At 38.1% G+C, this 12,734-nt stretch overlaps 1 protein-coding gene across 7 annotated transcripts in view; it reads right to left on the bottom strand.

Moving 5' to 3' along the window:
- Window positions 1–12,284, bottom strand: part of LOC139979376 (ubinuclein-1-like) — a 30,475-nt gene extending 18,191 nt beyond the window's left edge. For 2 of the 7 annotated variants that reach the window (XR_011797143.1, XM_071990104.1), the window contains exons 1-8: window positions 11,987–12,284; window positions 7,984–8,076; window positions 7,188–7,289; window positions 6,552–6,695; window positions 4,960–5,087; window positions 4,224–4,665; window positions 1,319–1,386; window positions 320–489 (exon numbers count right to left, since the gene is read on the bottom strand). Coding sequence is in view for 6 of the 7 variants with exons in the window: in XM_071990104.1 (XP_071846205.1) it covers window positions 320–489; window positions 1,319–1,386; window positions 4,224–4,665; window positions 4,960–5,087; window positions 6,552–6,695; window positions 7,188–7,289; window positions 7,984–8,076; window positions 11,987–12,151 (1,312 nt within the window). In the remaining variant the exon portion in view is untranslated. Of the gene's footprint in view, window positions 1–319; window positions 490–1,318; window positions 1,387–4,223; window positions 4,666–4,959; window positions 5,088–6,551; window positions 6,696–7,187; window positions 7,290–7,983; window positions 8,077–9,620; window positions 9,643–10,563; window positions 10,772–10,828; window positions 10,853–10,928; window positions 10,948–11,986 lie in introns of those variants that run through there. The other 5 variants (XM_071990105.1, XM_071990109.1, XM_071990106.1 and 2 more) reach the window with 5 other exon arrangements.
- Window positions 12,285–12,734: the final 450 nt, after the last annotated feature.

Here is a 12,734-nt window from a genome sequence, read left to right as displayed (position 1 = left end):
GTTTAATATTCCCGTCAGTTTTCCATAGTTGATTTACTGGACCTAAACGTCTCAAATGAGTTGATTTACCAGCCCTTGTATTGTAAGATGATTATTTTTTTTGGGGTAAACAGACAAATTTGAGGTGAAAAAGAAAGACGAGAACACAACTCTTCAAGTCCTGATCGATTCTGAGAGAATTGTGCAAAACGACAACATTTGTAGTGACGACAAACCTCACAGATTATTAAATAATCCGGCCAAAAGCAAAACATTTTGACAGAACAAATATGAAACATTGAAAACTAAATTGCTGGAAAAACAAGGAAAACTATCTCACCTTCTTTTAATCTTAAAATTGGTTCTTTCAGCTGACTATCTTGAGCTCCGAGTCGTAACTTCTTGGCTCTCTTCAATAAAGTGTCCTTAGTACATGGGAGATGATATGCCAAGTGGTTGTAGATCAACGACCGTTTACCACAACTTAACTCCCTCGATTGATTTTCAATCCTACACGGCGGAGGATTGAAAAAGAAGAGAAGAATTTTAGAGAGACAAAAACTAAATGGACATCATTGTCCAGTGGAAGGTCAAATGGATATACACAGCTGTGGCATTGGAAGCAAGGACACATAGCATCTGTGAGGTCAAGGGATATGATCTCTGGCTGACCAAAAAAACTAGGGGTTTTGTTTCCTTCCAGGAAAAAAGAATCCAAAGTTTTCCCATCTGAAATGGCCTGGTCAACATAATCCAAAAAGAGCCAACACTTAAAATCGGATAGCCAGACGACTTAAACTGTATGTGATAAGCCATTGGGCTTCTCCACTTATATACACATGGTTGCTAAGAGTGTCATAAAGTAACAACCTTTCAGGCCAATATTTATATATATTTACCGATGCGATAAAATACTTTATTGATGGTGAACTCCTAAAACATGATAAGAAATATGTTCTGTTTTTTTATAATTGGGAGATAAGAAGATGACCAAACCCCACAATGTGTAGTGTAAGAATCTCAGGTATGCACAATGACAAGTTTTAGACAAAACAGAAAAATAAAAACAGAAATAAAACAGAAATAAATAAAAGATATTTTTTAAAAGAGGTGAAAGATTGAAGGATGTCTGTGACAGATATAACGTGTACATTACAAATTATATTGTCAACTTTTGCAGGGCTGCCAAAATCAAAATTTCAAAATGTTTTAATAACCGTTTTTTGTTTTGTGCTTTGGCTTTATTTCTTGACAAATTTGTTTTCAATATTGTTTGAGAAGAATATACTATATAATCATAACAAAATGTAAAACGAAAGTGGTCATTGTGTGCACTTACTCTAGTAATAAATTATTTACAGCAGGCGTGAAAAATTTACATTTGCCCTCCATTGACTTTCTGGCTGCCTAAAGAAAGAAGAAAATAATAGAGAATTTGATGACATTTTCTACTCTGGTTCTTAGCTATTCAGGTGAAGGAAAAAAGAAAGCATGAACTATGAATTTATGACATATTTTGGACCACTACCGACATTTTGGACAACTTTCCAGTTAAGTTGTTCTATTCTTTGTTCTCCTAAATTCAATCAACAAGGCAACTGATCAATAAACACTTACTTGTCTGGACATAATCAATCGTATCACTGACACATTCATACAAGAGGAAATTAATATGGTAAGACTGCCAGTTCTGATCATCGGCAGTTCATGATAGACAAATCTTTCTCTCTTCCACACACCCGCAAACCCCACTTCCAAAGAAAATAATAAACTGATACAGTATGCACGCACACAAACACTCTTGCTTAAGTCCTGCTCCATGTAAAATGCCTCCAAACTTGTTCACTTTCTCTCATTCCAACTCACACTTGAAGATTTTAACTCCAAATTCTCCATGTGACATGATCTCATGTCAAACAACTGTGCCAAATGCCTGCTGCTAACATACCATCATGCATTATGAGTAGGGTTGGGCGATATATCGAAAATTATTATTATCGCGATAATTTTTTTTCAAGACGATATTTTTTGAGGATTGAACAAATGACGATAATTTCTTGTGAAAGAAATTTGAAATAGATGGAGAAAAAAAAATTCTCCATTTTATGTGGAAATGTTATTCTAGCATTCCATGGTTAAGACAGTTGAAAAGAAATATTTTCTCAACTTCATTTACTGACTTTTGAACTTCGTAAAAACCCGTTCTTTACAACATTGACTGTATAGAGAACAAAACTCTGAAAATCAGTAGAGAAATTATCAATTGTGTACGAAAAGTAAGTTGGTACACCTTTCTAATTTTACAAAAGATCGAGCAAAATACTTTCGAAAAATTCACGCAAAACTGGCATATCGTGCTAAATGCAACAAGTGTCATGTAAACAAGGCTCTAGTACACCCATTTATGAATAAACCAGAAGACCACATATGGTGTAAAGCGGGGGAAAGAAAGTATTTTCTAGAATTTCCACAAAAAATATAATGATAATAATAATATCCTACCATAGTTAAGTGTATAGTAAATAGCCTAACCACTTCGTCGGTTACGGATCTCACGTAACAACAAAAACACAACTAATTGTATTTTGCGAAGTTGACGATTTCTACAAGGCCATGGAAACAATATTTAGCATTAAGTTAATCACGCCTGGTGGCCTAAAACATGGAATTACAAGGTTTACTTTCATAAAGATGGCCATACTGTAGCTATTGGGGCCTTGATATCGTGCTATGTCTGTATGGTATAGACTGTGCCTCGTGTATAAGGGGAAATAGATGGTTTTGTTCATGCGGAGGAGTCGGTTGGCTTGAGGTGTGTTTTACTTACCTTAATGTTACGGTGATATTTACCTACTTTCCTTGAACGTCTAAGATAATATTTCAGCATAACTTTACGGATCCTTTACTGACTAATTCTAGAGTGGAGCCAAAAATGTTTACTCCATGAAAAGTTTTTTGGAACCGTGCCAAAAATGTTAACAAACAGGTGTTAGATAGGGGGGTTGTATTGCAAGGTACTGTACCTGAGAAAATTTGAAGCACATTGTAGCCTACCGTGATATTTAAGTACGGTTAAACACTGCAGTTGTAAACTGATTGTTAGGCAGTCTAGAAACAGGGCTTTGCCGAACGTAGTTTGTTTCATAATATCGACAGTTTTGTAAGTTAAACTTTATAAATATTGTAAGACATATTAATTCTCTTTTCATTTTATCACATAATATAGCTACTCTAACTTGTCATATTAAAACTTTCATCAGTTTCGTGACAATTTAAATTCATAAAGTTAGTCAGTATTTTGAATCCTCAATTGCGAATTTTTTATCGCCAGACACGCAAAAATACTTAACTTTTCCGGGGGCCTTCGCCCCTGGACCCCCACAAGGGGTTCCACCCCTTGACTCCAACGGGGCTCTAAGGCGGGCCCTGAACCCCACGCCATTATGCTCGGTGTGTTTGCTGCGCGAAAACACCGGTGGGAAATCGGCAGTTGTTTTTAGTGTGTTCACGAACACACTAAAAACAACAAGAAAAAATTATCGTAATTATCGAAATATCGCGATAATTTTTGAACTATTTATCGTGACATTAAAAAGCAAATATCGCCCAACCCTAATTATGAGTCAGTCTGGCTTATGTTGCCCACTTCCCTCCCTCCCTCCTTCCTTCCTTCCTCTCGACCACCCCCCCCTTTCCCCACCCTATCCAGCATCCACACTCATGCACACGCCTCATCACACCTATGCTTTCAACTGGGCACCTTAATGAATTTCAAAGTATTAAATGAAGTATGCTACAATAAGAGAATATGCTCCACTCTATCAGAATGTTTTCACATTCCCAACTCTAATGAAATATTTACATTCAGGGACACAGTTTTTCATTACCCTTTTGCTTTTGAATCCCACCTCTTTCCTAAACCCTCATTGCTAAACTCCCCACAAACATCTAGACAAATATTTTCCATTCAATGTAAACTCCAAAGTTGGTCTTAAATCTGTGTGCGGTCATCAAAGCAAAGCTTGTTAATTGCTTCCAGTAAGAACGTGTTTATACCTCTTTAATTTTGTTAACATCTTTCTCTAATGAGACTTGTACATCTGACTACAGCAATGTTCTTTAATTGCTTCTAGAAAGAACATGTTGATACCTCTTTAATTTTGTAAACATCTTTGTCTAGAGAGACCTGTACATCTGACTACAGCAATGCCTTTCAATTGCTTCGACTAAGAACGTGTTTATACCTCTTTAATTTTGTGTACATCTTTCTCTAATAAGACTGGTACTTCTGACGGCATGCTGGCCTCATACTCCGTCTGTTCCCCGTTCGGATGCATCCCTGTCATGTCCACATCCGGCAGATCATCGCCGTCCCCCATCCCTGCCAGGGTGTCGTTCAGTAACGCTGCCATCTCGCTGTCCATGGGCAGGTGGGCCATGCCCAGGTCCAACGAGGGGTCAATGTTATCCAGGGACGTGGCTATACCACTGACGGCAGCAGCAGCGTCTGTTTTGCTGGCCGCCTCAAATGTTTCCGATCCGTTTTGGATCTTGCGACCGTTAGTATTGTTAGTTTCTTTGGAAGCACTAGGAGCATGGTCCTTCTTGGTTTTAAGAAGCTCGGCGATCGTGGGAGCCTTCGGCAGATTCAGTTTCTTCTTTTTCTTCTTCTTCTCCTCCTTACCACTGATGGGATAAAATAAACCAAAAAGAAATTAAATAATAACAAAATTATTAGTTCTACTATTAACACACCAAGCCTTTTCGTAAGACTTCCCAGATGCTGTGCTTTATTGTTTCTACAGCCTACAACTTACGAGCAGCACTAACCATGACACTGTTGCTGGCTACAATAAACACATAGAGGAACAAGACATAAAAAAACCTATCCATTCCTGAGTAAAATAACGACAATAACTACATAATGACATTTCCAGATATTTAATATCCTGCCTACGAAGTGTTTTTGCCGTCTCTTACCCACTGAACTGTCTGTGCAATCTCTTCTTAAGTTTCTTCTTTGGTGAGTCTGCACTGCCAGACAGCTGTCGTTTCTTAGTCTTGGAGAGTTTTTCATCGTCGCTGTCCAGGGCCTTCCTTCTCTTTCTCTGTGGTGAAGAAACGTAATGTGTTTTTATCGTAGCATGTCAATATGGATAGAACAAGACTGCAGCTGCCAATGGCAAAAGAAATTGTTTGGAAGACGGTGAGAAAAACAGATCAGATATTCCAAACCTGCAGAAGACCCAACAGCTTTCAGCTTGCTAAACAAAAATGCCAACTGCTTGAAGAAAACAAAATCTACTGACTAAAAACCAACTTCTCACTGGCATTTTTCTGAATTACAACAAAGATCAGTTTACTCTACAGCCTTTAAGAGTAGCCCAATAGTATTTGCTGATAAGAAGCAGTACTTATATCAGGTACGGGAATCATGCCGATTCTTCGACTGATGATTGAGGACTGTCATGCCATGCATTTTAAGTTATTAATATCGACCTGCAGAAAATTGCCAGCGCCTTCTTCTTTTCTACTGGCAAAGGGAAACTTCCACCGGTAGTTAGCCAGTAGATAGCCCATATTTCAAGGCCTGAGCATGCTCTGTTACCGAGTTATATCAAAGGAAGTCTGCTAGCATACAGAGATATTCTATTTTGGGGGACGATGTCGAAAATTGCTTTGAAAACCTTCTTAAAATTGACTAGGATGGGGGTAACATTTGAACATTAGTTGCAAATGTGCATATTAGTCCTTGCAAAATGACATAATTTTAGAAACACCTTACCAAAGAGAGGCAAGTAAGGTGTATTAAAGTAACTTTCTCACAGTTTAACCTTCATCGTAAATAAACATCATACACTCTGAGAAAGAGTCACAAACTACTGTACTGTACAGTAAGAAAAGACAGCTCTATGTGTTGCTTCCATCCATACATGATATATAAGCTATCTATGCTCAAATGTAGGAAAAAAGATGGAGTCAATTTTTAACCATTGGAAAGACTGACTTTTTCGCTATTTAGTCTCTTACCTATATTTGGACAAGTCGACATGTCTCAAAATTGCAAATGCCATGATTTTCTCCCATATGGATTATTGCAATGGTCTTTTTATCAACCTCCCGGCCTCCACACTTCATCCTCTACAAAGGATCCAAAATTACACGGCTAAAATTATTCTCGGCTGCATATCCTCCCCGTCAATGTCCGTGCCGAGTACAAGATCCTCCTCCTCGTTTATAAGTGTATACATAATTCAGCACCAGCTTATCTGTCCGAGTTGCTGGAAATTAAGACACCTGGTTGTTCAACACGCTCGTCAAAGGGCATCCTTCTCAAGGTTCCTTTCACACGCCGCAAATGTTTCGCAGGCCGCTTTTCAGCGTCGCTGGCCCCAGACTTTGGAACGCTCTCCCCGTCGACACAAGAAATTCGAAGACCATCAGAACTTTTAAAGTTGCTTTGAAGACTCACTTATTTATGAAATCGTTTTTATAATTGTATTGTTGTTCAGCGCCATTGAGTGTTTTAACAGTAATGTGCGCTTTACCGAGTGTTACCACCTTAATCTTACCTTCTGATTTTTCCTCTTCCGTTTCTGAATCTGGAAGTCACTGTCGTCCGAGTCCCCTGAGATTTCTTTAAACTGCAGCTCCCCAGAGTTGATGTAAAACCCACCAAACTTAGTCGTCAGCACCGAAGGTACCAACTCATCATACTGCAAAACAGAGGAAAGTAAAACTAGCTAGTACGGACTGGAGGAAAGATTCAGAACATGGTACACAGAGAGGTGAGAAAACATAGGCCTGAACATCAAGGAATCCTGTGTGCTTAAAAAAACAAATTTCCATCATTTCTTTCGTTTGTCTATTTCGTCTGTTTGAAACCTGCTAAGTACTGTCATTATTATCTGTACTAACAATGTATACCTTCAAAATGGCAACCAAAGAAAAAAAAAAATGAAAACCAATGTGAGAACACGTATTTCACTATTCTCAGGGTACTATGACAGTTAACAAATTGCTTAAAGTTGCAGGCTCAAGTAGCACTCTGATTTTAAACCATGACATCTCCCTCAAACAACTTAACTTTACCATCACAACTTGTGTCTTCTTTCCAAAGATCACTAGGCCTTCCAGCAGTGACTAATTTTGAGTACCGATGATGCTGTTTTTCGTTTATACATAACAAAGTCGGAACCCTGACTTACACATTCCGAGTTATCGACAAAGGGGTCGTTCTCGTCGTATCCGAGCCCAAAGTCCACCATGTCCTCCAAGCGCTTCCTCTTCTTCTTGCCTTTGACTGCTCCCTGCGCGGCCGCAAAAAGAAGTCACGTTATTCATTTCATGTTTTAACAGTTTTAAGCATGTAACTCACTATTTACACATATATATCTATATTATTGTTTTACCACATTCTGTTTTCCTTCTTGATGTTTGATAGATCTCTGAACTCCTTTTTATAAATATTTGCTAGTATTTACAGTATACTGGTTTTCATCAATGAAAACAGATCGGTATTCATTATTTCAAGGGTACAATCATATGTATAGGGTCGTAGGTCAAAACTGGGAGAAACATTCCTCTTCCCTCCCGGCACCCCCCCCCCCCTGCACACACCTTTTAACAGTTGCTGAAGAGCAAAATAGTAACTTTTAATAACAGTGGGATAATATTCTTCCAAACAATCGCTTCATAAGCAAAACAAGACCAAAAGTTACCTGCAAACTGTTGCAGCACTTTCCATAATATGACACTGTACATAACATACTGTACTAGCTATGTGCACATGTATACACTCAAAAGTTTTTGGTTTTCGACCTTTTTTTTTCACAGACTTAAAATTTGAAGGTAATTCATTCTTGCCAGTTAAACCCTTTGGCTACTGAGAAATAGAAACACAACAACTCTCCATGGGTTGATCTGTTATATCTTCAAAACGAAGAGAGTTGCTCTGAAACCTGGCTTTTGATTACGGGACATTGGTCGGTGAGGAAAACTCACATATTTTTCTTCAAATTTCCTGGCGAGAGTCGACAGCCCTGTAAGGTCATCTTCTTCAATGTCATTGAAAGTTTTCTCCTCCACAACAACGCCCTAGAGAATGGAAGATCAAAAACCAATTTTATGATTAAAACAAAAAGACAAATGACAGTGCTCATGATGTTCATCAGACTTTCACCTACAGAGACATTAGAGTACTAGTGCAGGCTATTTTGATGGGACGAATCACTTTGTATAAAGACTCAAAATGTCAGCCTTTAGCCCCGGGTCACAAAATTCACACTATACTTCATAAAATATGCAACTGTGCTCTCTCCTCAAATTAATTTTTTTTTACAGTTGGTCCAAATTTGGCTTTTGGCAAGGGATCAAAAACTGATAAAACTCAACGGTCACGTAAATTCAGAAACTTTTAATAATCAGTTAATAATGAATGCATGATACAGGGAGAAGTTTTATTTTAAAAAATTCCAGCAGTCTAGATGTTTGACCACTTCATGATCACTTACTGTACTCTACTGTACCTTTGTGTAATGTTTTGTTACATTTTTATTCAGATTTGTTATATAACTTTGACCCTTGAGATTTACACTGAACAACACAAGGTGGGTAATTTGCTTAATATCAGCAATTTAGCACATCTCCAACTTGGATGCAATTTTATGGTGAACATACCCCCCCCCCCCCATCCTCATCCCTAGCCTTGAACCACCAGATTTACGTCTGATGGGCTAATCTAATGTCAACATCTTGTGTATATACTGTCCAGTAAATGCAATTTTAGACATATACTGTGCATATATCTGAGCTACGTGTCAGAGAGCATATCAAGTGCTCTCAATTTAAAGCAAACCACAAGCATAAAATGCTTGTAATGAATGATACCCACACATTTGTTGTTTTTTTTTATTGTACAATCCTACTATATAGATAGTGTACACTAGACTTCTGTGTGATACTGCAGTATCAACAGCCTTGAATAATTCACATACGGTCGGCCACTGTCCCTAACATTTTTTTTTATGTCTGAGGGTACTATATGTCGTCTGGCCTTTACGTGTATGATTGTGAATGTTATCGCATGGATAGTCAATGTAGATCAACTGTATTCAAATCCATACAAAATTGATAGTTCCTATTTTAGGTTTTGTTAATTATGTGCTTAATGTAGGGGACGTATATATATGCACACACACCCGGAAAAAATTCATTGTTTTAATGTGAGAATGGATTCAGTTTTTTAACTGTATTATTGTCTCATAGTGGGATTTCCATATCTTGTGTGCAAAACAATTAAACTGATAAAACAAAGTAATGATGATTTTACATAGACTTGTGCATACTACTGTATTTAGTACAATGATGAAAAATAGGATACAAAACTTAATAAGAAGAAAATTAAAATATCAAAGAAAGTTGCCAAAAAATATCATGTTGGGTGCAAGAAACTTGTTAGAGTGTTAAAATGTTCACTTTTTTGTGACTTGAGAATGCTTTGCAAAATCTTTAGGTTTGTGGCTCGGATCTCCAAGCTTTCTTTTGGAAATCCCCAGGATGAAAACTTTGTGGGGTTGGCAGGTCTGCGTACAGACAACTTAGGCCTATATGGTACACGACCAGAACTATTTTACAATTACCATATTTCTACAAAAGTAGAACTTCAGGCAAATGTTATTTATGTTCTCACTCTGTTTACAACTGCTAGGCTAGTTGTTAAGAAATCAGTACATGTATTTCAGGACAACTTTTGATATGGTACAGAAGCTTCTTAAACTGGTCAGTGCAAAACATAACCAGAGCGCCAATGAAGCTTAGCATGTTATTCGGTCATATTTTCTATTAAATACAGCTGCTAGGCTCAGTATTAAATAAAACACTGCACACACTAAGCTATATCAAGAATGTTACTTCATCATTGGGCCTAAATTAGGCCTAAACTTGTACAAAGGCAAAGCGTCTGTTTTAGCCTATGGCCTACAATATTACTTGATTTCTCAAAAAAGTAAACCTTAGCATTATATTTGAAACAAAAGATACACAATAGGGCTCTTGGGATCACGTCCCACTCATCGTCCGGTCCGAATATTCCACTATTTCTTCTACTTAATTGTTCATTCTCAAATTATTTTGCCAACGACAGTTCACATCCCTAACCTATTCCAACCTTTTACCATTGTTAAACTCAACTCCAACCTTTTATCAAATGGTATCGTCCAAAATAAAACAACCAGCGGACGAATGGGACATGGTCCGGCTCTTGCTCCTGAGTAATTATTAAGCTATAAAGAAATGTAACTGTCATGGAAAGCAAATTGCTAAATTTTGATATGGCTTTTTTTTGGCTGAATTGTGTCATTGATTGAGCTATAAGTTGCCTCTGCAGTTCTTTGTCAAATGGCACAAACAAATGTTCGGCTACCATTCATCTATTGAGCTTATTTTGTGGATCAAGTTCTGTTAGGCCCTAACGTATGATTTCACAAAGGCTGTATTCTCTGTTGTTCTATGACTCCTACCTAAGTAACACTAGGCCTAAAGTTTGCCTCAAGTCAGCTTCGATCCTTTACGCTAACTACATACCTTGGCCTAAACAGACTTAGCCTAGGCCTCACTGTAAGCCTCTTGTGTTGTTTTACAATTTAACAGTTTTGGCCAAACTGTGCTACAGTAGGCCTATTTAATACTAGTATTACACCACTTCATACTAGTCCAACAACTAAGTCCCTAACTTTCGCTGCACGCAATAAAGCCTTCGTTGACAATTAGCCTACGCGCCACGAACTTCCACACTATTAACACTACAGTACAAATTCACATCGTCAACAACTCAACATGCCCTTCTGACCTTACACATCTTGCACACACGTGACCCGCACGAAACCGTTATCAATTAATCACTTTCATTAATTAAGTATAAAAGACAATTAAACTAAACCCCCACACACCACATTCGTTCACCTCTGTTTTTCCTCCACGGCTCTTGTACGTGTATAACAATACACCAAGCACATTGTATACACACACCCGATAATAACCACACAATGATGACCAATCAGAAGGCGGTACACGTTACGTCACAAATTTACATTCGATTAGCATATTATGTTCTTATTTACTGTCGAAAAGAGCAGAGACAATAGATTATTATGACCCATTCTTTTCCTTTTCCAAGTTGTAAACAATACGCAACAAAAGCATCAGTACTTTCTTCATCTAAATTATTTACTTCCACACGCACACGTAGCCGTTCACCATTTGCCCAATGCATCCTGTTATCAATCATTGTTTGCACCTTGATTGACACACCAATATGAGATAAAGTTGGAATTATTGAAAAAGCAACGACGTTATCGAAAAGTTTACTTATTCGACGTTAATCACAAAATATAACTACCACTGCGAAATAAAACATTTCAAATACGAAAACCTCACAAACCGCGCTGAAATCCCCCTTTGCTACGATCCACTCGATGTCGTTGGCGTCTGAATTCCCTTTTAGCTACCTTCCCTTGACTAAATCTCGAAGCTGATTATGCGGGGAAAATGCTGGATCTAGAACCGCGCGTTATTAGAACTAGGGACAAGATCTATCTAACCAGAAATATCACCTAACCTTTGTCAGGATGGTGGACCCTAAAAAAATGGCGGAATGGTTCTGGGCAGTTCTACCTTGATATAACACTAGTACACTGTTTTGTACATGTTAAGGAAAGAGCAAGGTTTAAAAATTGAGGCTTTCTTCCTGCATTTACGATGAAGTGAAGGAGGGGGTCGTGTCCACGAGGTTGATGTCCGTGCTGGTGGGGATATTGTCCAAGGACTGGTGAACATAGTATCAAGAAAAAATGAGAAACAAGTACAGCAATAGCTTGGCAAAACATGTAAAACAAGACCCTATTTCTAATAGTGACAATGTTTTAGCTTTAGGAATGCTTCTTGATCGACCTGCTATGGATTTGCTTTAACAGTTAGTGTTAGATAGGCAGTTACAATGCATACTTACACCGGCTTGTTTCACCAACTCTATGTATGAAAATTCTGGTGATGTTTTATCGTTGGACTCGGGAAGGGTCACTGTGAAACGGCGTGTAGGTCTGTCGGGTTGTTCCTGAGTTCCATAAAAATCCGGTCCGACTGACGCAGGAATTATCCTCCTCCGTTCTGCCATACTATAGGCTCCGCCATGAATATTTACTTCCTTGCGAGGATATTTAGACGCAAATTCTAGACGAAAGCTGTTGAATCTTTTTCGTCTGCAATCGTTTGTAGAAGTTCACATGTTGACAACGTTACTACGCATGCGCATCCAAGAAGAACTTATTGTTTAGCGTTGCGGGAATTTCAAGTTTTGTTGTTACAATGGAAAGTCGCTTTCGCATTGAAGCAAGGTTTAAACGCAGTTAATCTTTATCATTACGGTGCTCAAGTTATACAACAGGAAAAACACCCTAAATATTCTTTATCGAGAGCTTACAGTTTAGTCAGTGCAACTCAGTGTTGCATCTTGCGGTTGAGTTAAATTAACAGTCTTATTATTGTAAAGGCTGACTTGCTGAGCTTAGGCATAGGCTCAGGCTAACCTAGTTTAGCCTAGACTATCCATCTTAGTTAGTGTAGTTAATGCTGTATGCCGCTGGAAAACGAATTCGCGATTGGACAGGCTTTGCTGGGCTACTTTGGTTTGATTTTGAAATGTGAGAGAGAAAATAAACGAACAACTTTAGGCTATACATTTGTATATGAACTGTCTA

This window comes from Apostichopus japonicus, chromosome 14, assembly GCF_037975245.1.
Source record: "Apostichopus japonicus isolate 1M-3 chromosome 14, ASM3797524v1, whole genome shotgun sequence".
In the NCBI taxonomy this organism is placed as follows: domain Eukaryota; kingdom Metazoa; phylum Echinodermata; class Holothuroidea; order Aspidochirotida; family Stichopodidae; genus Apostichopus; species Apostichopus japonicus.
Note: the sequence above shows the minus strand (reverse complement) of the source record. Positions and strands in the feature narration are given on the sequence as shown.